Below are 25,518 nucleotides of genomic sequence, written 5' to 3'. Positions count from 1 at the left end.
GCTTTGTCTTCAGCGGTTGTGTCGGGAAGGTGAGCATCATAGAATGCCAATTTAATAGAAGTATTTTTGCATTGAGGAAATACTTGAGTGGAGGCCCAATGTTCTTCTGCTGGTTTGACTGTTTTTGTCTGGTCCTGGACTGCAGCCTGGCCTGAATTGGTGTGCACCTTGCAGGGATTGGTCAATAGGCCATGCAAATAAAGTGTCTCTGGCCTACTAAGAGGGGATTGGTTAGGTCATTGCTGTAGTGGAGGAGCTGTGCTTTGAAATCAACAAAGGGTTTGGGTATATAATCAGCCAACCTCACACATGTTCAAGCAGAAAGGAACATAAGCAAGAGAGAGCAGAAGAAATAAAAGGAAATGAAGCAAAATAAGAGAGCTGTGACACAAGTTAAGGATTGTAATACTGAAGACAGCAGTAGGCAAGGAGGGCGCCCAGTGACCGAGCAGATGGCAGCAGAGAGCAGGATCAAGAAGAGCTTGTCCTGAGAGGGCTGAGAGGAAGCTTGTCCTGAGGGAGCTGAGAGAGCTGCCCTACACTGAAAACGAGGGACTTGCCGACAGGCTTCCTGTACCAGGGCGTTGAACTGATTTGAAGTGGTACAGTCGTGATTGTTAGAGCGTTTATGTTGCATAGAACGTGGGATATTGACCTGAGTAGGAAGGAGGAAGATGGCAGCCAGCAGACGTTCAAAGTGGTGAGATCTGCTGCCGTCTTTGAACAAGTCACCATTGCCTGTTTCCTCCTTGGGTCAAAACCCAATGCACAAGAGCTTTGGTGGTGATGCTATGGGTATTTTTTGTTGGCCACAAGTGAACCATTTTGCCTTGCCTGAGCCTGATCCAAGTTGTGTATTGATCCTGAGCCGTAGCTTGTTGCTTCCTTCATCAGCTACTTATCCATGGTAGTTTGTGAGTTTTGTTTGACCCTTTCGATGGAACATTGACCCCAGAAGAGAAGCCGAGAGTGTGCTGCTTTGGTAGGGATAGCTCATTCTAGAACCAGTGAAAGATTGAAGAGTGGTCTCTACTTCATAGGGAGCCCCTTGGACTGATCTTGATTCACCTTGTCCTCCCTGAAGGTGGGCTCTAATGCTACTGCTACCCGCTACTCTCTTACAGGTAGGAAATGTGAAGATGTTGGAAAAATCCAGAGGAACTTCACATAGAAATGCTGTAGAAGGAAGGCCAGGTAGTGGGTGAGCGGCTCTTCGGTGAGTGCCCGTGGGCAGAAAGAGCGGTTGAGCGGTGGTGCTCAGGTGGATGGGAAGCTGCATTGAAACCAGGATAAAGAGGGATGGTTTGTCTAGATCAAGATCTTAAACTCAAATGTCCACAGGCGTCATCCAGACAATATAAATGTACCAGGCAGAAGACAATTGGGAATGGTGGGGACTGTAATCACCACAGAGGGCAGGGCCAATAAAAAACTGAGCCCTAATTCAGCTCCAGTAAATTGTTACCAGGAGGAAATACCTGGTCAGTATTAGAAAATCTTTCTTTCTTTCTTCGTTTCTTTTTTTCCCCCAAACAGATCCTGGAAGTCCAGTTTATACGAAATTTCTCACTTTCTAAAATACTGTGTGGGCCAAGTAAAATACTTGGGACTCTGTGCTATGGGCTGACCTTGGTTGAATTCCAAGACCCTTTCCAACTCTAAGGTTCAAATTCTAGGAAAAGTCTCAGACTCCTGTGATTCTTTTCCAGCAACATTTTGCTCAAGTACTGAATATATTAAGTGTGAAAATTTTGCAGCATGGACAAAACTCAGTACAGTTCCTGGCACCGATAGGCCAAAAAGAGAGAGTATGGATAAAATAAATCAATGTATATAAATAAACCTGTGGGATTAGTACCATAAAGTTTCCTCTTTGGGTTTTAAAAAAAAAAAGTTTACTTTTTGAGCAGATCCAAAATTCACAAAGTACAAAATGGCATGTATTGAAGTCTCCCTCCCACTGATAGTCCATGGTCACCCATTTGCACAGACAACCAATGTTAGGTTGGTTTTGCATATTCTTCCAGAGATACAAGGAAATATGTGCCTAAGTTTCCCTCTTCTTTTCTTTACATATGATAGACTATATATTTGCATTCATGGGACGACTTAGATGGTCTTAACAGTGTATATTCAGCAGTCTCGTTCTTTTTAGTGGCTGCTGTTGTTGTTCTTAGGTCGAGTCCGTTCTGATCCGAGTGACCCTGTGTTTGCCAGAAGGAAACACTGCCTGGCTCTGTGCCACCTTCACAATTGTTATGTTTCAGCCACTCTTGTGGCCACTGGGTCACTCGATCCATCTTGTGGAGGAGCCTCCTCTTTTGTTTTTCTGGTTGCTTTTACCAGGCATGCTGAATGGCAGACCATGATTTATGTACGTGGTTCCCCAACCAGGAACACTTAAGTGTTCCAATATTCTGTTTTATTAAAGTTATTCAATACATAATTATCTATAGAATTTTATACACATAAAGTCTTAAGAATGGACTTGCTAGGTGGATGGCTATTTGCATTTGTAAATTCAATTTTGATGGCTATTGTCAAGTTGTCCTTCAATAAAGCTTCCAATTTGTGCTCCTTTTGGGGATGTATGGGACTGCCTGTTTCCCTACATTCTCTCCAACACAGTATGTCACCAAGAAACATACTTCTCAACTGTCCAAGGAAAAGTGGATATTAGCAGTGTTAATTTTTGTTTTTCTTATTATGAATGACATTGAGCATATTTTCATATATTTAAGAGCTCTTTTTATTACCTTTTCACTGAATTATCCGTTATAGCCCTTTGCCCATCTTTTTCCTATTGAGTAGTTGCCCTTATAGATGTATTAGAACTCTTTTACAGAATTAGCTCTTTATAGAGTAGTGTTTTCTCCAAGGTTGTCTTTTTCTGTTTATTTTTGGCTGATACTGGCTTTTTACTGCAGAATTTAAAATTTTTATGAAGATAATCTTATTGATATTTCTTTATGGGTCTTACATTTTGTGTCCGATTTAGAAATACCTTTCCCACTGTGAAGGTATAAATAAATTCTATAGTTTCATCATTTTACTGTTTCTTTTATTAAAAATTTTTAAGTGTTTGATATTGTTAAAAATGTTCTGAATGTATGGTGTGAGGTATAGATTCAATCTCGTCTTTTTTTCCAGTTGGCTATGGACTTGTTCCAAACACAGTAATGCTTACTTAGGAATTTCAGCTACCTACCTTTGCATATTTTCCACTTCCTCTATCGTCTCAGGTAAAGTCTTCCCTTTGGTCTCTGGCAGCAGCAACACCAGCCCTCCAGCGATCAGGCCGACCACCGCTGCAAGCCAAACATATGCAAATCACATTAGGAACTTTAAAATGCAAGTTATGATATTAGATCTTCCCTTATATCTATTTTTGCATTCTCTAACCCTTATTTACAGGTTCCTGCACCATTTCTGACTGCCTTATTTTCCACCATAAATATTATGCCAGCTTCAAACTCTACTGGGTTACAATTCCTAAAAGGGAAATGAAATATGTACTTCTAGTTTGGGGCCAAGGTTATTCTAGGCTACAGGACATTGTCCCCATATTGAGATACTTCGGGGTTAGAAAATAACTCTGAAGAAGAATTAACTGTTATAAAAAAGAAGGACATAATCCTGCCAGCACAAAGTACTTAATATTAAAAATAAGTCAGAAGTTTGGATCATTATTAGCAAATAGAAGTATCACTGCACAGAATCATTTTAAAAGGTTTTCGGTCCAAAGTCAGGTGTTTGAATCATTCCTGTGTTTCCTTTTTTCTTTTTCTTCAACTGTAACCTTTTGCATGTGCTAGGGGTATTTCGATGCTTTTGTTAATTTAAATTCCCATGCACGTTTTGGACTTCAGAAATTCTGTTTCTATCTGTGGGTGATCCTCTGTCTTGGGGGTTTTGCAGAATGCTGGACGCCACCATCTCTGGCCTGTGAGTGCTGTCCGCACTCAATGTTGGTGATGGGAACAGACAGAGGAAAAACACAGCCAACCAAGGTGCTGTAGTCAGTCCCTGTGAGCCAAAGCAGGATGTGGGTCTTTTGCTAAATCCCATTCAGATCTGGAAAGAACTTAGGCTTAAAGTAGACAGCCCTGGAGATTTCAAACCTTGCCATTAATTAACATGTGACCTAAGTAAGCCCTCGCAAGTACACTGAAGTTGATGGGTCCTGATGCTAGGACTATGTATGTTCTACTTGAGACCAACAGACAACATTTTCCTAGTGTTTATAAATGATTTATAATGTATTGAAGGAGCGCTGGCGGTGTAGAGCCCAAATGCTCAGCTGCACCCAAAAGGTTGGCAGTGCAAACCAACCCGTTGCTCTGAGGGAGGATGATGTGGCAGTCTGTATCTATGAAGAGTCCTCACCCTCTCTACTGAGATCAGGTTGGTCCCAACTGCTAGGGACGCTATACGGCAGAGTAGAACTGCCTCCCAGGGGTCCCAAGGCTATACATCCTCATGGAAGCAGACTGCCTCATCTCTCTCCAGTGGAAGCAGCTGGTAGGCATGAGATGCCAATCTTCCGGCTACACCAGGGCTCCTCTGTAAAGATTACAACCTTAGGAACCCTATGGGGTAGTTTTATACTGTCCTATTGAGTTTCTATTGACTCATTAGCAATGTTTTTGTTTCATTCTCCCACCCCTGACTTTTACAGTGTATTGGGAGCAAGACTAAGCATCTAATATGTATTGGCTCACTCCTTACCCAAACTCCGACTTTTAGTATTAAAATTCTCATTCTATAGATAAGGCAATGAATCAGAGAAGATGATCTGTTTTGCTTGGTCTCTGGGTAATCTTTCCAACAGGTTTGATTGAAGCTAAAATCAAACAATGGTACCCTAAGTTTGCCTCTGAAAGGCTTATTTCATTCATTCATTCATTTCATCACAGTAACACACTCAAAGGATTTGTCTTGACAAAATGACAGTCTCTTGCTCCACCCCTTACACCTTTTAGTTGTAAGGTGTAGTTTACTTCCACCTTTTAGTTCCTTGAAGCAAACACTTTTGTCTGGATCTGTTTTTACTCATTCTAGTGACTGTTAAGGTCAAATAATATACTTAATTAAGCACTTTCTTCGTGATCTATCAGATTGAGATAATATGCACTGATATTCCATTATGAGAGATAAAAAAAGACCCTTCTAGCCCTTTCTCCCTCTTCTTGCCAGTTTTTAGCAGTTACATTATTTTTATTTCCCTCGTTAAAATAAAACAAAACACTTTTTAATGAAATTCCCTATCTCCATGTAATGCAAGGCTATTTGTATCTCCTGAATTTCCTTCCATTTTTGCTTTCCCTACTCTACTGCCCAATGTCATTGGCAATATCAAATATGACAACATTTCCATTTGGTTCAATGCCATCATTTGCTCCAGGCTCATCTATTATTGAACTCTAACACTGGAAAACTTGGTCTGATGACAACGTTAATACTGTTCGTTGCAGGGGCCAGTGGCAAATGAGCCTTTTCTTTTCTTTGAGTCCAAATGTATCCTTCTTACCAAGATCAAAGGGACTCTCTCTTTTTATACTCTATCAACGGCTCAAGGCCTAGGTCAAATTTATTTCCCTTACACATGGACGATGAATTTTTTGGTACAGCTTCTGCTGAGGTTCTTAATGATCTTTTTTGAATCTTGTTGTAGAGACTGGGTTGGTTTCCAAATATTTGAGGACCCATCTTCCCCCTGCTCTCTGCCCTCCTTCTTCTCTTCTCTGCTCACCCAACTCTAGCCTCACTGATCTTTCTGCTGGCTTACAAGGGACACCCCAAAAACCCAGTTTTTTCAAAGCTATGTATTTATTTATTTTTACAAAACAACTTTATCACCTTAATTACACTTATTACATTTGTCAAATCTGTGATTCCATTCTTGGAAACATTTTTCAAACTCATTTGTTTAGATGGCTGACAGGACCTCCCTCATTTTTTCCCTTCACCTCTTCTGTGTTGTCAAATTGCTGTCCTTTCATGTCCCTCTTCATTCACAGAATCAAAAAGAAGCCACAGGGAGCGAGGTCAGGTGAGTCAGGTGCATGGGGCAAGAGAGGCATGCTGTTTTTGCCAATAAACTGGCACACTGAGATGCCTGTGTGAGTAGGTGCATTATTGTGGTGGCAAAACCAGTCCCCTGTCTGACACAAATTAGGTTTTTTTGTCACACACTGTTACACAATCTTTCTGGAATCTCTAAATAGAAAGCTTGATGAACAGTTTTACCTAGTGGAACGAACTCCAAATGCACTATGAGTTGACATTTTCATCTGCTTGGGAAGTTGATTGATGTCCAGAATGAGGTTTGTTGCCAATCAACATTTCACCTTTTTTGAAATGAGAAAACCACTCATACACTTGAGTTTTTTCCATAGCACTGTCCCTGTAAGCTGTGTTCAGCATCATGACAGTTTCTCTGGCATTTTTCCCAAGCAGCAAACACAATTTCACAGCCGCCCCCATTCTCTTAAATTGGCCATTACAAAAAATGAGGTTTGAACAAAACTCTTTTACGAAAAGTTTACTGTGACCAGAGGGAAGCTTCCTAGGTGATGCCACTGGATGCACTAACTCAGAGAGAGTTGCTGGATGCTTGAATATTGGGGGGGAAATGTGTACTATAAAAGATCTACCTAGTGGAGCTTTTCTCTGTTTTTGTTTTTGGTGACCCCTCTTATGATTGGCCCAGTTTGGGGGCCCTTGCCTGTGCTGATCCCTCTGCTTGAAATTCTTTCCTGTGACTTGCTTCACCTGCTCCAGGCTCACTTTTCAAAGACACTCTCTCAACTCAAGCCGGTTGAGGCCATGGCCATTGCTCCTTGCCCAGTTTTAATATGTTCATAGCCATCAACACTCCATGAAGTTGTTTTGTGGCTCTTTGTTTACTTGTTGATTGGATGACTCAGAAATGAACTCACTGCCATGGAGCCGGTTCTGACTCAAGGACAGGGTAGAACTGGATGTTGAATGTCCTTGGGATTTTACATTTCTCTCTAAGATGTCCTTTCTCTTGGTTTGATGTGTCTACATTACAGGCTTCACAGAGGGCTGCAAATAACGAGTATTTGTAAGGTGCCTAGAACCATGCTGGGGCACAGGAGGCATGATGGATGGATACCAGTTGCTGCTGAGTTGATTCACGGCGACCCCATGCAATTCAGAGTTGGAATGGGTACCAACTAAGGTTTCCAATGGCTGATTAATTTTGGAAGTAGTTTGCCAGGCCTTTCTCCCCAAGTACCTCCAGGTAGACTTGAATTTCCAATCTGTCTAACAGCCAAGTGTTTAACTGCGTGCCCTACCAACAGACTCCTGAATAGTGCGTGGGAGGGGACAAAAATCCAAATCCATCACCCGCTAGCAGATTCTGACGCATGATCATTCCACGTGTTACAAAGTGAAGATGTGGTTCCTAGGGTTTTCTTGGCCGTAATCTGTATGGACGCAGGTCGCCAAATTTTCTTCTATGGTTTTGCTAAGTGGGTTGCAACCACTTTCCAATTAATAGAGGATTACAAACTGTGCCACCCAGGGACCTATGGCAGTGCTTACTGAATAACTGGTTTCTCAAAAGGGCTCCAAACCTCTAGAGCAGCCGTTCTCAACCTGTGGGTCGTGATCCCCTTGGGGGTCGAGCGACCTTTTCACTGGGGTCACCTGATTCATAACAGTAGCAAAATTACTGTGATGAAGTAGCAACAAAAATGATTTGATGGTGGGGGGTCACCACAACATGAGGACCTGCATTAAAGGGTCGCGGCATTAGGAAGGCTGAGAACCACTGCTCTAGAGACTCGCTCAGTTATCAAGATGGAACACATGTAAACAACCAATGCTTTCAGCTCGCATCTGAATCCAGGGTCTGGAGTGAGGGAATTGTGGAGAACACAGTGCTGCCAGGCACATCGAGTGTTCTGACCCACAGTGACCCTGCGCACCGCAGACCAAACACCGGCCTGTCCTGTCCCATCTCCACAATTGTTCTGATGTGGGAGCCCATTGCTGCAGCCCCTGCGTCCATCCATCTTGGCATGGCCGTCTTCTTTTTCATCGCCCCTCTACTTTATCATAGTGGATTCATCAAATTGTGGTCATTGGCTCTTTACATGTGCTGATAAAGCCCTAGTTAGGTAGGAGACTACAGATTCTTGTTTCCCGTGTTCTTTCAACAAGGCCTCTCCATTGGGTTGACTTGGCAGGTTTCTTGGTGTTTCATGGCTCAGACCATGCTGAGCATTCCCTCCGTACGTGGAATGGCTGCGTGCATGAGCTGGGCTGCTCACTCAAAGGGGGGCAACTTGAACCTTCCCAGAGGTGGCTTGGAGGAAAGGCCTGGGGTAATCTACTTCCAAAAAGAGCAGGGCTTTGAACAGCCTCGGGAGCCATTATGCTGTGCAACTCAGGGGTCCGCATGAGTGAGACTCAATGGCGAGTGGCTTGGTTTCTGGTTACCGTGAGGAAGAGCAGGGGAAAGATATTACAATGCTAAGCGGTGTTGCCTCCTGCTGGCCACACAGACTCAAGACTGGCCAGTCTTGAGAAGAAGAAATGAGTGGCAAAAATCAAGATGGAGCTCGTCCCTGAATGTACATGTTGAAACGTAAGTCTAGTCCTTTGCCTTTTCCTCGGTGGAGGTGAGCATGCAAACCACCCAGAGCAGTTCCTCTGGTCCTGGACCGTCTCCCTGCTTGTGAAACGGCCCCTAGAGAAACAGGAAGCGTCCATTCTCTACCCAGGACTAACCACTGCCCCAGTGACCCCCTTCTCTTCACTGTCCTTTTGAGGGAGGAGCCTAGAGAGAGGGTTTCCAACTTCTTAGAAGGAAGGTGTCTAGAAGGGTGCAGGGGGCATCTCCCCCAAGTCGACAGGGGCAAGAGGTCCCTAGTCAGTCTTGGAGGAAGAAATCTGGGGCGGGTATGTCTCCTGAGCAGTGCCAGCCACTCTGTGGTCAGACCACGGCCATCTCAGGATAAAGAGCTTGTGTTCTATACACTCTGACCATCTTGTGGTGATTACATTGGAATGTGGAGGAATTCACTGGGTCTGTTTCAAGGGTGAGTCCGATCAACAGTCTGGAACTTTTGCTGGCAGACCTATAGCAGTGGAAAAAATCTTTCCCCCTCACAAATCTCTGCCGGATGGGGAGAAGTAGGAGTGAGCAGGGGTGGACATGCGTGGGTGCGTGCGTGCGTGGCACTGAGCACACCAGGAGGGAAAGATGGGAGGGAGTGTCCCTGCTATTCGCCTGGGACGGGCAAGTGCTTTCTTCCTTTAAATTAAGGGAGCGCTGTAGGTTGCTATTGTTCAGGGCCCTGGAGTCACTTCTGATTCGGTGACATCATGTGACAGAACAGAACTGGCCCATGAGGTATTCTTGGCTCTCCTCTTTATGGGAGCAGACCAACAGGTCTTTCTCCTAAGGAACAGCTCCATTAGTTCACGGCCAAGTGCTTAACTCCTGAACCACCAGGCTTCCTGAAAGTTGGATGCCCATGGAGAAAGTGTACCATCATCAACTGCAAAGACACTCAACGCGGATCCTGAAAGCAAGTACACTGAGTGGATTTAGAGGCGTCTGGATTGACAAGAGAAGGTGGGTATCAATTAGGCGCCTGAATCTGGAAACAGCATCCATTCACCTCACAGGCCTCTGTGAGATGCCTGGAAAGAGGAAGATGTGTCTTGTGGTCTGTTGCTGTGGGGAAAGCCAGCGACCATGGATACTGGATGAGTGGAAAGCCAGGAATTCTCTCAACCTACAGATTTTATGCTCAGTAGCACACTGAGCATATGTGTGCTAACCGCCGATGCTTGGAGTTATCTTTGTGACCTTCTGTCCACCTCCCACTGGTGGGGCGAAGGAGGGGGTCTGATCTGCGCCTGACTCCACTGACCATGTTACCAGGAGAGCCTGGGCCAGTCTCCCATCAATCTCACTGTCAAAGAGGCTGAGGAAAGCGCTCCAACCCCTGCACAGGGTTTCATTATGCCCGGGCCTTTTCTTAATGTTGGTTTTGTTTTCATGCCAACCACCTTTCTTTGAAGGCATGAGGTCGTTTTCCACATCTGAGCAGAGAGGCAGCAGCCCTCTGACAAAGAGGCCCTTGGACGGGTGGAAACCAGTTGGGAGAGAGTCCTGGCCCCGCTCCGTGAGGACTAATGGGCTCCCACACTCGGGTGTTAGTGGTTACCTGCAGGACTTTCACTCTCCGGTAGAAAGACGGAGGTCCCTAGAAAAACCAATGTTCGCTTCACAACACGGAGAAAGATGTCTCACCAAAAACCATCAGTGGGAGTTCGTGCCAGACGTCGGTGAGCCGGTACACCAGGAAGGGCGTGAGGATGCCGCCGATGTCACACATCGAGGAGCAGACGAGGACGCCAAGATTCCTAAAATGCAGGGAGCCGGTTGGACGGTTGCCTGTATCACAGTGTGTAGTAAACTCTCCCTCAACCCCAAGTAAACACTCTCCCAAATCATCCAAGTGTCTGTGAACTGATAACATGACGTCCACGCCATTTTTAACACACACACATGATGTTGTTAGTTGATTCTGACTCCTGTTGACCTTCCCTCAACCCGGATGACATGCTGCCTGCCTTGGAAACATCACTGTGATCGCGGCCAGGTTTGACTGAGCCCTTGGTGGGGATTTGGGGACAATCCATCTCCTGGAGAATTTCTCTGATCTCAGCTGGTCCTCGACTTTCCAACACCGCGCCCTTCTCTCCTGAGGCTGCGTCCAACGCGAACAAGTCGAAGTCTTGCCCATCCTCGCTTCTGCAGACGCTGCCTCATTCCAGCCACATTCTCATCTACTTGTTTCATAGAAACCTTTGAGTGTTGGAGTGGGACGAGGGCCATTTTTTTAAATATACCTTGTGCTTTCATTACCTGACTTTACGGCACCTCTCTTATGGGCCTGATGGTGCTGTGCTAGAGCAATCTCTCCAGAACCCAGTTTCTTTTACTCTGACCACACAGTTTCTGAGTTTGAGAGTTTGAGGGGGGCTGATTTCGCTTCTGTCTTTAAATGCTCTCATCTTGTCTTACCCTCTGCTCCTGCCTTCGTCTCAGGCCAGCACCAGCTAGTTCACCCACCTGCTCTGTGCTGTGTACAATGCACTCACCTGATGAAAGTGGGGTACAATTCTGTATTGACGAGGCAGACCATTTCATAGGCCAAGGTAATCCCCATTCTGCCTAGGCATGCAACAGTAACTTTTAGCCACTGTAGATCTGAGGGAAACAAACAAGCAAACAGTAACAACAAAAACCATGTCACCCATCCACAAAACGTACCCATGCCTTGTCCTCGGAGAGTCCTCTAGAAGGACTTGGTAAGGAGACATTCATACTACAGCGCTCTTCTGTAGATTCAGGACAACAATGGCACATTCTCCATCTCTTTGTTTTCACCTTAGACCCAAGACCCATTTGTGTCTCCTCGCTGTAGACCTCAGTGGGGAGTGAGAACAGAATTATACCTGCTTTCGAAGGTGGACCACCTTGCGCGTACGCAGACCACAGTGGAGTGTGGGCATATTGTAAACGATTGCTATGAACTGAATGATTCAAGCCAAGCTCTGCATTGCTAACGGGATTCTGTTAGATAGGATTTTGTTTCTTTTCGCTGAGAAAACATTTTAAAAAGAAAGAGAGAATCTGACTGATTGTTTATTGATTGCATTTATTTCACCTGTCTCCTGCAGTCTGTAGGACCACACAGAGAGGACAAGGGATCCGCCTAAATAGTATCGAGACATTTTGCTCTACCCAAAAGTCCATCCTCGTTATGCCAGTGCTGCGGCCTGAAGGGTGGACCCTGATAGCCTTCACTGTCATTTTACCCCAGGAGACAACTGGATGCCATTGTTTTTTTTTTAAAAAAACACTCTTATTTGGATGCCCTTGTTCCTGAAGGCAGAGTGGTCACACAGGATTGCCCTGGATGGTTCCAGATCTTTTTTTCTCAGCTTGGTTTGGATGATAAATTGCATGCTCCTGCTTTCCAAGGGTCATGACACTCCCTCTTCTCAGGGTCTTGGAAGACCCTGGCTGGCCTTGAAACTTACCATCGGGGATAAAAACTGAGGCCAGACAGGCTGCCCCTGCCACCATATTTGACCCTGCCCAAGGATACCGGCGGCCAATGCGATCGATAGTGAGGATGATGATGAGGGCAGCTGGGAATTCCACCAGGGCAGAGTAAAAGAAGTCCAGGTAGATGTCACCCCCTGCGAGGCCCATGTGCATGATGAGGCCCTGGTAGAGAACGGAGCTTGTGAACCTGAGTAAAGAAAAGAGCCCAGGTCAAGCCAAGCACCAAACACAAGTAGCCCCAAAAGGGAGAAGCTTCTGGGAAAATGGGGCACGGTGGTGGTAGGGTACTTCTCTTTGTGGTCTTCTTACTAACAACCTGTCCATCCGATTGCTTTTACGTATCTAACCCTACTGCCGTGGCTGGTTATGAGTACAGAGCAAGCAAGGGAAATACGATTAGGAGACAATCTGTGGGCAAGAAACTCCAAAGAAATGATCTCAATGGTCAGAGGGATCTATTCAGTAAAATGTTGCTGAGTTAGTAGTGGCTGATCATGATTTATCTTTGTGCTCCTCCAATGGAGGAGGGATTCAACCTCAGTGCAAAGGAAACCCAAATCCTGCCAACTGGACTGTTGACATCGTCACGATAAAAAGAGAAAAAAATGGCAGTTGTCTAGGGTTTATTTTAGTCAGATCCACAGTCAATGCTTATGGAAGCAGCGGTCAACTCAGCTGCGTGGGATCTCTCAGGCATACCTGGACCCAAGCCACAGCGCTTTCAATCCCCCCATGCGCACATGAGAGCTGGACCATGAATATGGAAGACTGAAGAAGAAGTGCTATTTTTTAATTCTGGGGTTGCCGAAGAATGTTGAAAGTACCCTGGACTTCCAGAACAAACAAATATGTCTTGGAAGAAGTACAATCAGAATGGCGACACGTTGTCTCACGTCCTTTAGACATGTTATCAGGATGGCCCATCATGCATGATCAAGTAGAAAGTCAGGGGAAACAAAAAAAGAAGACTGTCAAGGAGCTGGATGGACGGAGTGGATGCAACAATCCCTCGGACATAACAATTGTGAGGACGATGCAGTGTGGGGCAATATTTGGTTCTGTTGTGCACAGGGCCATTCTGAGTCAGACGGACCCGATAGCACCCATCACCACCCCCACCAGCAACAACAATGCAGTTGGAATCAAGAAGAGTCACTACTTATTTTCAAACTTTAAGAAACCAGAAACCAAATGGGTCAAGTCACCCCTCTTGATGGTTTTACCTGATGACCTGCTACAAACAACTCTTTGATCTGTTTCCAGGTTTGCTGACTGAAAAAAAAAAAGTTCATTCTCTGTCATGGAAATAAGAAGCTAATGAGCTGAAGGAATATTTAGAATAAGGAAAGAAGGACAGCGGGGCCAAATATCACCACTGCATTTTAGAAGCACCCCCTGTAGAGGTTGAGCGATTACTTCCTGATGAATGCTGAGTTTGTCAGTGGTTGTCAGCCTTCACGTGGCTGCTGTAGAAGCCAACATGCACTGAAGGGAAGTAAGCCTTCTGTGAAAGACATAGCCCAGGTCAAGCAGCACCTGGAACGGGGAGCAGCTGGAGACATGGACAGACGCAGCAGCGTTCCAGTGACAAGACTGTGTGCAAGTGCAAGTAGATGTAATAATGGGTGATAGCAGCTCATAGATTGAGTTTTTTCCACTCTTGCCAGCCCTGTTCTATAAGAAGAGACCTTCCCTAGTGTTCATTCCATCAAGAGCAATAGTTCTCAATTTTGGCTACACATTAGCAATATCTTTTAAAATATTGGTTCCTGGGCCCTACTCCAGATCAATGACATCAGTATCTCTGGGGGCAGGACTCTGGCCTCAGTTATGTTTAATCTCCCCAGGTGAGTCCAAGGGGGAAGCCAAGGTTGGCAGCATATGGATCTGTGCTTAGGGACTAGAAAAGAATTTCAATATTTGCTTGAGAAAAATGATATTGGAAAACCTTGATTTCAATGTTGGTGTCCGCCAGCCATGCCAACCCTAGGATTAGCTGTGTTCTGAAGTGTTGCTGTTCTCTACCTTTATCGGGGATGACTGGGATTGAGAAAAATGTGTGAGGATCTTAACACTGAGAGAGGGAGGGAGAGAGAAAAGTTCCTTACCAGTTGTACATCAAAATCAAAGTGTGTTTCCTGATCTGAGGGGTTCTGACCAAGTCAAGGAATGAAGGATCCAACTTCTTGCCAACTTCCTCATCAGGTCGCAGGCTCTACAAATAGAAAGAACAACAGCTCTGTCTGTTCACTGGTGGTGCCTCCGGGTCATATATGGAAGGACAATAATGCTTCACATGCACCAATGTGAATATCAGTGTTGATAATGTGCCACACTATACTAAGTACTTCACATACATCATCTTACTTAATCTTGAAAGATCCTGTAAGTAAAATTGTATCTCCCCGCCCCCCCAATCTGAGTTTACAGCAGAGGAAACTGGAGACAGAGAAGTTAGACAACCATGGCACAGAGATAATGACACTGGGGGAAGATCAAGGCCCAGCCAGCTGCCTCCACACCCTGGGTCCATGTGTGAACCAGTAGGTGGGAAGTTCTGCTCAGAGGCCATGGAACTCAGCTCAGCAGCATCAGCAGGACCTAGTGCTTGTTTGAAATAAAGGCCTAGGGTTCCATCTCTGATTTATTGATGCAGAATTATTTAGCCTTTGTATAAGATTTCCAGTATTCCTTTGCACAGATATAGCAGGTTGAATAAGGTCCCCCAAATTCATGCCTGCTGGAACCTCAGAATGTGACCTTATTTAGAAATATGACCTCGGCAGATCTTGAGAAGAGATCATTTTGGACTTAGGGTTGATTCCAAATCCAATGACCGGTGTCCTTCTAAGGAGAGGACACAGAGAGACACACAGGACATGGCCAGGTGATGATGGGGGCAGAGATGGGTGTGATGCATCTATAAGCCCAGGAGCACCATGGGTGCTGGAAGCCTCTGGAAGAAGGGGGATAGAAATGGAATAGACAGCCTCTCTCAGAGCTTCCAGAAGGTACCAACCCTGCTGAACCCTTGATGTCAGACTTCTGGTCTCCGTAACTGTGAGAGGACAAATTGCTGTGTTTTAATCCCCTGGAGTTTGTGGTCATTTGTTATAGAAGCTGTAGGAAATGAAAGCAGTAGTTATTAAAGTTGAGAAGATAAGAGAGCATAGTTATGAGACGGTGGCATTGAGAGTCAAACTCCAGGGTCTGGAAGCAGAACTTGCACACAAGCAGGGCTTACAATCAGTTCATTCTAGTTTGACCCTTGCTGAGAATTTGCATCTCTACCCCAGATAACTTGAATCAGAATCTACATGTTAATGAGACCCCTGGGCGATTCTTATGTACACCTTCTTATGCACGCATACGTCTCACCTGGGGATCTTGTTAAAATGTCCATTCTGGTTCAGTATAGCTGGGGTAGAAATGCAAATGAACTGTTTCAAAAGCCCTGCACACAAACCACTCCACTCTGCCTCTTTCCTGGAAGGAACAGGGAGCGTGTGGGAAAAAGTGAGGGATGTGGTGAAGAGACCTCCCAGCAAGACTCTGGCAAGCCGTCTTGCCATTACAGGAGCTCCCTTTCCGTTGGTGACACAGAGCTTCGCTGGTGCTTCATTTCCTGGCCAACATCTAAAAGAGCCTAAAACCGAATAATCAGGTTTGAGTAGCAGTCATCAGCAGGAAAAAAGACACATTTCAACCACCCAGAAACCCGAGAGGAAGTGAAGAAAAAAGATCTCCAGGCCCAAGACCCTCACTGTAAATGTCATGTAGGAACAGGTCTCAGATTCTTAGAGGCAACACATCCTAGACCCTCATTCAGAAAGACGTTATTTTTATTTAGATACAAGTTCTTTATAAACCTGGTTTTCTTCCCCCCACTCTTATCCCCCCACCCTCCACCCCCACCCCCCAACCCTATTGGCACTCTACATAGGTAAGTTAAAAAAAAAGTGCAACTAGGGTTCAAGTTTATGCATGTATCGATTTATTCTAAACCAAACACGTGCAAGCATGCCTCTGTGATTGGTGGGTAGCTATAGACAAGTTCGCACAGTAATGACCTTGTCTTGATCTTGTTAGAGTGCCTCCAAAATAAAGGTCCAATCAAAGGGTGGCTTCTGAGGGGGATCTGCTGGGTCAGTTAAAGTCGAGACAGAGAGTCAGCTCAGAAAGCCATGGTGACTGTGTGTGTGTATGTGTGTGTGTGTGTGTGTGTGTGTGTGTGAGGGGCATTCCCCTGGGGTAGTCTCTGTTTTGGAAGAAGTACAACGAGAATGCAAGGATGGCTAGACTTTGTCTCATGTACTTTGGACATGTTGTCAGGAGAGACCATTTCCTGGAGAAGGAGATTATACTTGGTAAAGTGGAGGGGCCAGAAAAAAGAGCAAGACCCTCAGGGAGATGGATGACATAGTGCCTGGGACAGTGGCCTCCAACCCAGCAGCCATGGCGCGGATGGCCCAGGAGCGGGCGGTGTTTCATCTGCTGTACACAGTGCCTCTAGGAGTCAGAAATGACTCAAGGCCACTACCAACAATGGAGCTGTCTTACCAGATTTTCTGGAAGGACACAGATGATCAGGATTTATTAGGAAGATGCTTTAGGAGAACTCAGGACTGTATCAAGGATAAAAAAGCCAGGAAAGCTTTACCAAGGAATTCCTCCCCCCCTCCCCCTCACAACAATGTACCTGCTCATTTGTTGAGGGTTGCAAGGGCCGTCCTATGAGAACTTCACTGGGAAACCTGACCCCCTTCACCCTGGAGTCCTGACATTGCCTCATTCCGACTTCCTTTTGTCCGCACAAGCTCAAAGGGCATGTTAAAGGAACACAGTGGAGTCCCCGGAGGATGCCCAAACAGCTGTTTTGACACAGTACACATTGAAGAGCACAGAATTCTGCCGGGAAGGGTCAAGCCCATGCCAAACTCATGGCTATAAGGCAATTCTGACTCCTAGCGACCCTACAGCACAGGGTAGAACTGTCCCTTTGGGTTTCTGAGACCTTTACAGGAGCGGGCAGCAGCGTCTTTCCGTGAAGCTGCTGGTATGTTCGAACTGCCGACCTTGCGATGAGCAGCCATGACCCCACCAGGGCTCCTGTAGACAGCTGGAAACCCCACCTTCAGGAGTATAGAGGCCTACGTGGAGGAGATGTTGAAACACCATAGCTTCACACTTTGAAAGTTTTTGTTTAATAAAGGTATCTGTGGTTTTCTCGCAGCACTTCTTGACTTACCCTTGCTGTTCCAAATATTGGCCAAGGAAACCCCGCAGAGGGCAGCACCATACTGCTCAGTAGAGACCCAGCAGTGTTGGGTTTGACTTGACAGCATCTAACACCAGCCTCAGTTGACTGAGAAGGTTCAAATTCAAAGTGAATGAGATCTACGGAAGGCCAGATGCCAGATACAGACCCCTATGAGACTGTGTTGGAGAGGGCAGGCAATTGTTTGAAAACGTTTTGGGACAATTGTGATCCCAAATGTTTAAAATTCTAGGAAATTATTTGCGTTGAAGAACTAAGTCATAAATAACTCATCTTGGAATCTGTCCTCTGCGGAACCTTTCCTGAGGATCCTGGCTCAGCATGCAAACCAGATGAGGAATTCGGGTATGTGTGGACGGGGGGGCTGGGGCTGGGCAGCCACGTTTTGAGTTGCACAAGGTAGACGCTGCTCCTTTGATTTAAAGAAGGTTTTTTGGATCCCTTTGAGTTTTATGTTTTCCTCCAGCTTGCCGTAATGTACGAGGGAACCACAAATCTCCGCAGACGAAATGTTCTGTGGCATTTTACTACCCCAAACCCACCAAGCCCACAGCTTCAAAGTCCAGTCTGTTCTGGCTCACAGAAATCCTGAAGGACAAGAGTCGAACTGCCCCGCTTTGTTTCCGAGGATGTAAATCCGTCTGGGAGCAGATAGCCTCCTCTGTCTCCTGGGTACTGGCTGGTGGATTTGAACCGCTGACTGTTTGCTTACCAGTCCAGTGTGGGGACAGGTGTCCTTCTGCTGGAGCTGGGGCCTTGCCAGCCCCTCTCTTCCCGATGATTCCTGACTTGGAACCTAAGTGGTTGCCTCACCTGGAGAGAAGCCGGCAGCCGTTTTCTGTTTTTCTTTGCGATGTGCTTGATGATCTTCATGGCCTTAGCATTTTTGTTCTGGGTGATGAGCCACCTCGGCGACTCGGGAAGGCACCTAGGATACAAGGGACTGGTCACCATTGCTGTTGAATGCAGGGGAAACCTTAATGACAGCCCCCTCCTTCCCAAGTAGATTTCTACGGGGGGAATCTCCCAACAGTAGCTGAGGTTATTCGAGGGCTATGTGGTTCGGCCCTCCTCTGAGTGCTGGCTGCGGACCCAGGTGGTGCAGTAAGCCCAAAGAACCTGCTCAGAAGTTTCAGCAAAATCATGGGAGCAAACTACCAAGCAGGGTACAAGAGGAGACTTTGTCCAGGGGTGGGCTCTGACCGAGGGAACAGGGGGCAGATGGGCAAACTGTTGCGTGACGTGGGAGCAGGTAGAATATGTTTATGCTGAAAGCTGACTTCCCAGCGGATGAGATGAGAACTGGCGATGAGAGGATGTGGGGGTCAAAGGTCCGGGGGAGGGAGTGACAAAGACAAGCTCCGCCGTTCAGGCTGGAGAAGGAGGCGGTCACAACTCCTCGAACCCACTGGAGACTGAGTCTAGAGAGGGCTGTCTGCAGCAGGTCAGGACAAGACGGAGGTGGCAGGCCTGGCAGGACAGCACTTCGGCGGCTTTCAGAAGGCCACCAGGGGGACCATCATCTGAAGAGAAGGCGGACTCTGTGAGGCAGGGCTCAGAAGCCCTGTTGTGGTGGTTTCTTTTGGTGGTTGTGCATGGGGAGAGGTGTCAGGGCAGTCGCTCTGGCAACCGTGCTCTGGGGAGCAGGGCCCTCTGTGGGACACGGCCTTTGAGCTTTCCAGATCACTCCAGAGGCCTGGCGTTCAGGAAGTGTGGCATGGGCGCTTCACCCAGACGGCCAAGGGGAAGTACTCAGACCCTAGTCACAGGCAGGAAGGACCAGAAAGGCTCAGAATGGTGGTGGAAATGCCGTCAATTCTCGTTCCAGAAAAGTCACTGCGAAATGGAATCAGCAAACACTGGACTATTGCTCCTGAGGAAATACCCAGTTAAACGCACAGGAAAACTCACCCTGTGAGTCAACCCTGACTCCTGGCAACGTTACAGCAGAGAGCAGCTGTGGCTTTCTGAAGACTGTAAATCTTTACAGGAGTAGAAAGCCTCATCTTTCTCCCACAGAGTGGCTGGTGATTTCCAACAGCTGACCTTGTGGTTAGCAGGCGAACGTGTAACCACTATGCCACCAGGGCTCCTAAGACGAGGTCAGGTTTCTGCAAACAACGTTTTCATCAATCCACACAGAACCTTGTTTCTGCTTCTAGACGCGTATTGAGTGCACATTACTAACTCATTAGGGGCCTCTGGTCCTAGGGCAGAAGCTGGACCACACGGTCCTTAAAGCTACTCGGCCTTAAGAGCTCACCGTCTACAGGGCAGACATCAGGAAGCGGATGGTTGAGGACACAAGGTGGTCCATGCAAACCAGCGCACAGTGATCCTTGAGGGCCAAAGCCAACCAAGGAGGGCTGCTTAGGGGCGTGTGCTTGAGCTGGGTCCTACCTCCAAGGATTTCCATCCCACCTGCGTCTTACAGAACCTCTCAGCCTTCTTTGCTCCTGGCTTCTCCTCCCCTGCTTGACTCTCCAGCATTTGTACTCTCCCCCTTTCCTTTCCCAACTCTATTTACTCAGAGTGAGTTCCTCCACTCCCAAAGCTACGTAAAATGGATGCTTGGCTTTTACTGGAATCCCTGATCCTTGAATTTAGCGACTTCTACATGTAGACTTCCTTCCAGGGCCCCAAAGTCAGCATGCCCAAAGCAAACCCACCTCGTTTCCTTCCAACCTGGAACCTCCTTCCACGTTTTCCCTTTCTCTGACTGGCATCTCCCCGAAGTGCAGGCATATGGACTTCAACTCTGGGGGCCAACCCAGGAGACACTTCCTGCATTCTAGGACCCTTCCCAATCCATCGCCAAGCTCGGTCACTGATGATGCCTGTTGAAGTTGTTTATAACGTCATCTTCTTCAGACAACTTTGGTCTTAATTCTGCTCTTGTCATCTCCTACAAATATTATGGCAGTGATTTCCTGACTCAGCTCCCTGCCTCCATTTTTCTCCCAGCGTGCCCTGTTCCCACCCCATCTTGCATCTTGAATGTTTTTTTAAAATAATTTGAACTCTATCATGGAGCATTTATAGAGGAGTAAGTAAGTTTAAAAGAACTCTGGTCAAATATGCTTGATACAATTGATGTATGGATTATTAAAAGACTTGTAAGAGCCCCCAATAAAATGATCTTTTAATTAAAAAAGAACCCTGGTAGCTGAGTGAGCTACACTTTTGGCTGCTAACTATGAGGTCAGTAGTTTGAACCCACCTCCCACTCTGAGGGAGAAAGATGAGACATTTGACTCCTACAAAAAAATGATAGCTTCAGACGCTCACCTATAGGGTTGCTCATCAGACAGATGGCAGTGAGGTTTTTGTTTCGGTCAATTCAGTGTTAAAGAGAGTAACAAGAGGACGTGCTTCTGAGGCAGACAGAACTTGGATACTAGATACGTTTTTGGTTTTTTTTTTAAATTCTTAGAGAAAAACCTATCAAACACTTTTCAAGCAGGGGGTGGTATGGTGGAGCTGGGCTTTGGGAATGACGGGTGGAGACCAGTTGGGAGTGTATGGCAGCTATCCAAGTCAGAAATAATGCTTTCCTGATGAGCTAGATTGACAAAATAGCTCCAACAGTGGAGTCAAACATATCAGCAGTCATGAAGATGGTGTAGGATTGGGCAATATTTCTTTCTGCTGTACATCTGGTCACCGTGAATCAGAGCCAACTCGACGACAATGAACAATCACATCAATGGAGATACAGGGAACAGGGGGACAAAGAGTCAGAGAAGTAAAGGGGCAAGGTCAGCTAGAGGGCAAGGAGGAAGGGGGAAGTATTCAGGATGACTCTTAGCATTAGGCTGGCATTTGGAGGCAAAAAAGACACCCGTGTGGGCTTAAGAGGTTTCCTTCCCAGGGAAGAGAATTACGGAGAGAACAGGAACTGTATGTGGAAGGGAATCTGTGGGTGTGTCACCTGAGAGGGGAGACTCTGTGGTGTAGTCCAGCACTCCTGTGGTGTAGTGAATTGCTTTGATGTGGTGCTTCTAGCCATGGTTGTACTATTGCACACAGGGTTGCTGTGAGTTAGCATGCACTACACTCACAAGGGCTTTCAGAGTACGGAAAACAAGGTTGTTACTTTGAGGACTAAGGTGCACCTGACCCAAGTCATGGTATTCTCCATTGCCTCGTAGGCATGTGAAAGTCCTAGTTCAAAGGACATTGAATTAGGAGGCCCAGAGGAGAATCCATGCATCTGAACTGTATTGCTGGAAAAGAATATTGGCATTACCATAAAAGGACAAACATATCTGTGTTGGAAGAAGTACAGCCAGAGTGCTCCTTAGAGCAAGAATGGCTAAACTTTGTCTTACATCTTTTGGACAGGTGGTCAGGAGAGACCAGTCCCTGGAGAACAGTCGTTGTGCTTGGTAGAGTAGAGGGGCATTGAAAAAGAGGAAGACCCCCAAGGAGCTAGTATGACACAATGGCTGCAACATGTGATTCGATCATGGAAACAATTGCAAAGATGCACAGTGTCCTTTTGTGGTGCATAGGGTTGCGATGATAACCAACTGCTCTACAGGAGAGAAGTGTGGTCGTCTGTTCCATAAATATTGCAGTGTTTGAAGCCATGGGGCAGTTCTACTTACTAAGGGGTACCCTCAAAAACTGGAATTGTGCTGGGTGCAGCAGAGCTTTGTAGTACGTGTTTTTCCTACTAGGAGAGCATCAAGCAACTCTCTCTGAGTGAGTGCACCCAGTGGCGTCACCTGGAAAGGTTCTTTGTGGTCACAGTAAATTTTTTCACAAAAAAAGTTTTGCTCAAACCTCATTTTTTTTGTGATGGCTGATTTAAGAGAACAGGAGAGGCTGTGAAATTTTGTTTCCTGCTCAGGAAAAATGCCGCAGAAACTGTCGTGATGTTGAACACAGCTTACAAGGACAGTGCTATGGGAAAAATTCAAGTGTACGAGTGGTTTTCTCATTTCAAAAGAGTTGAAATATTGATTGATGACAAACTTCATTCTGGATGTCCATCAACTTCCCAAATTGACAAAAATATCGACTCATAATGCATTTGGAGTTCATTCCACCAGGTCAGACTGTTAAGCAACCTTTCTATTTAGAGGTTCTGAAAAGATTGTGTAATAGTGTGGAACGAAAAAGGCCTGATTTGTGTCAGATGGGGGAATGGTTTTGCTACCATGACAACGCACCTGCTCACCCAGCCACTTCAGTAGGCCAGTTTTTGGCAAAAAACAGCATGCCTCTCTTGCCCCACGCACCTCACTGACCTGGCCTTGCTCCATGAGACTTCTTTTCGCTTCCACAAATGAAGAGGGACACGAAAGGACAGTGATTTGACGATGTGGAAGAGGTGAAGAAAAAAATGAGATAGGTGCTGTCAGCCATCTAAATAGATGAGTTTGAAAATGTTTCCAAGAATGGAATTGCAGGTTTGACAAATGTCTTAAGTGTACTGGAGAGTACTTTGAAGGTGATAAGGTTGCTTTGTAAAAACATTTAAACTCATAGCTCTGAAAAAAAAATTCCATTTTGGGGGTGGGTACCCCCTCGTACTGAAGGAAAATAGATGTTTTTGATTTGGGTAAACATGATCTTGTAACTCCAAGATGTCTGTGGCTTACCAGAGATGCTGAATAATTTTTCTGAAGTAAAGAAGATACATGGAACTCTTTTGAGGGTGAAACCATGCAAATAGGCCACATCAAACCCTTGTAGGTCTTGCTGGGGTGGAGATGCACCTTGAAGCTTACAAGGAGCTTGCTATATAACCAGCTTTAGGGAGAGACAAGGAGCAATAAAAGGGGGCAATGACATTGAAATCTTGAAGGAGCATTAAAGATGACCCAAAGGACAATGAGACCCAGGAGGCCAGTCCAGAGGGCTGCAGTGGGGTTCCCAGCCCCAAGAGTCAGATGACAGCAAGACTGAGAAAAATCCATCCGGATAGAAAATCTGTCTCTCAAGTTATTTCTGTTACTTCCAAATTAATCTTGATCCTGGACTACATATCATTACCTTCTCAATAAGCTCCATAATCCTAAATACAGTTTGTGAATTCTGTGAGCCTCTTTTTTTTAGATGAATTTGTTTGTCACTAGAGACTACAAATCCATTGCAGTTTTTTCCTTCTCTGTCTCTCTTATAAGTCACTCAATCCACTATTTAGATTTGAGGGATAAGGAATATGGAGGGATCTTTTAAAAAAAAAAAAAAAAAGAAACATACTCTGTCTATTTCCACAGCCCATCTCATGAGAATAATTGAACAACAGTATCTTATGAAACCCTCCGTGTTTGTGTGTGTGTGTGTGTGTGTGTGTGTGTGTGTGCAGTGAATCACTGACCCTAAAGATGCGAAGGGGAGGACAAGAGGAAGGGAAGTAGTGTGAGAAGTGATGGAGTCGTCCAGCAGTTTGGAGAAGTTGGACATTTGAGACACCTTTTAGACTCTACCTCAAAGGAACCAGCTTTGTGCTGGTTCTTATAAAAGAAATTATTCATTTAACCCAGCAGTTCTCAACCTGTGGGTCGCGACCTCTTTGGGGGTGTGTGTCAAACAACCCTTTCACAGGGGTCACCTGATTCATAACAGTAGCAAAATTACAGTTATGAAGTAGCAACGAAAATGATTTTATGGTTGGGGAGTCACCACAAGTAGGAAGGTTGAGAACCACTGATTCAACCCATGTGGTAGTTATTTGTTGTCAATTTGAGACTTAAGAGTGAAGGGGTGGAGTTTAGCCTGCCAATCAGGTCACAGCTTGATGACCTCATTTGGAGGTGCTAAGGAGATAAATCGCTTGTTGGAGGTGGGGCACACACTCAATTTCCTGAAGACATTCTTGCAAATAATACACATGGAGGTACGCTAGAGCTCTGGAGCTGAAGGGGGCACGTGAAGATTCTTGCCAGCACTGAGATGCTTCTACCGTCACTGGAACCACAAGACTTCCTGCCCACTGGCCTGTGATCTTCCTGCATTCGGCATCGTTGCATGTGTTCCGTAAGTCTGAAGAGAAGTTTATGCTTTGGTATCAGACATGTGGGCTAATATCCGACTTATAGACTTGATCTGGACTGGGCTGGGATGTTTTCTCAATATTCAATTGCTCTTGTAGATAAAGCTCTTTCTTATACACATATGAGTGTCTCTGGAATTGTTTCTCTAGTCTACCTGGACTAACACAACCCACCTGGCTTTCTTTTAGATAACCATGGTGGTGAATTAAGGCCAGCAGTTCTAAGTCACCAGTCTCTCCACAGGATAAAGATGAGGCTTTCTACTCCTGTAAAGAGTTACAGTCTTAGTGAGGGAAAGGAAGATGATAATTTAGTGACTGCCATGCAAAAATGTGATGAGGGACCCCCCCAAACCAGCAGCCATTTCTACCCGAGTGATGTGATACTGATGGGAAATCAGGTCGAGGGGATAAGGGGAGCAGATGTGTCTTGGAGAAGACAAGGACATTTCTGTTGGAAGCAAAAGGGAGAGGACCCACCTCTCGGAGTGGGGAAAGTGGCTCACAGTACTTTTAAGGATCCTGGGGAGACTGTGCCTCTACGGGGCTCCTAATAAGGCACATTGTGTCAACTTCCTGGGAATTCAGGCCACAGGCCATAGAATACTGGGACACTGGGTGAATCTATCGAGGCAGTAACTAGAACCAGGGTTCCTGTGGGGTACGGCAGAGGAGAGAGGGGGTAATGGAGAGCCGGAATCAAGAAGTACGAGAGGGAAGAAAATGAAAAGGATTGCGGTAAAGATTGTGCAACACTGGTTGATATGAATGAAATATTAAGTGGTATGATGTCTGAATTATGTTCCAATAAAATGATTTGGGGGAAAAAGCATTGGTGTCTTGTCTCACAGGGTAGTTCTACTCTGTCCTGTAGGGTCATTATGAGTCAGAATGGACTTGCTGGCAGTGAGCTTGTTTGTTTGTTTTTGATGTTCACAGTCAATAATGAATGCTATCTTCCACGTATTTTCCTGGGTCAGGAATAGCATACAAGGCACTTCCTGTGGGTACTCTGGTTGGTTGGTCTTCTCCACCAGGAGCACCTTGCCGGCTTTGTCTGGGGTAGGGCCGCTGTGATTGACAGGGATGTTGCCTTGACAGTGGGTA

The 25,518-nt window shown here is 45.9% G+C and overlaps 1 protein-coding gene across 3 annotated transcripts in view; it reads right to left on the bottom strand.

Moving 5' to 3' along the window:
- Positions 1 to 25,518, bottom strand: part of SLC22A2 (solute carrier family 22 member 2) — a 43,645-nt gene that overhangs the window by 4,027 nt on the left and 14,100 nt on the right. For 2 of the 3 annotated variants that reach the window (XM_004701918.2, XM_045294450.1), the window contains 6 exons: positions 18,219 to 18,333; positions 14,236 to 14,342; positions 12,100 to 12,314; positions 11,155 to 11,263; positions 10,301 to 10,413; positions 3,209 to 3,308 (listed from right to left, as the gene is read on the bottom strand). In XM_004701918.2, the coding sequence (XP_004701975.1) occupies positions 3,209 to 3,308; positions 10,301 to 10,413; positions 11,155 to 11,263; positions 12,100 to 12,314; positions 14,236 to 14,342; positions 18,219 to 18,333 (759 nt within the window). The remainder of the gene's footprint in view (positions 1 to 3,208; positions 3,309 to 10,300; positions 10,414 to 11,154; positions 11,264 to 12,099; positions 12,315 to 14,235; positions 14,343 to 18,218; positions 18,334 to 25,518) is intronic. The other variant, XM_045294449.1, reaches the window with a different exon arrangement.

The sequence above is a fragment of the Echinops telfairi genome, unplaced genomic scaffold, assembly GCF_000313985.2.
Source record: "Echinops telfairi isolate 266 unplaced genomic scaffold, ASM31398v2 ScPeMD7_3533;HRSCAF=4204_0, whole genome shotgun sequence".
Lineage (NCBI taxonomy): Eukaryota > Metazoa > Chordata > Mammalia > Afrosoricida > Tenrecidae > Echinops > Echinops telfairi.
The sequence above is the reverse complement of the archived record's forward strand: the minus strand, read 5'-3'. Positions and strand labels throughout refer to the sequence as shown.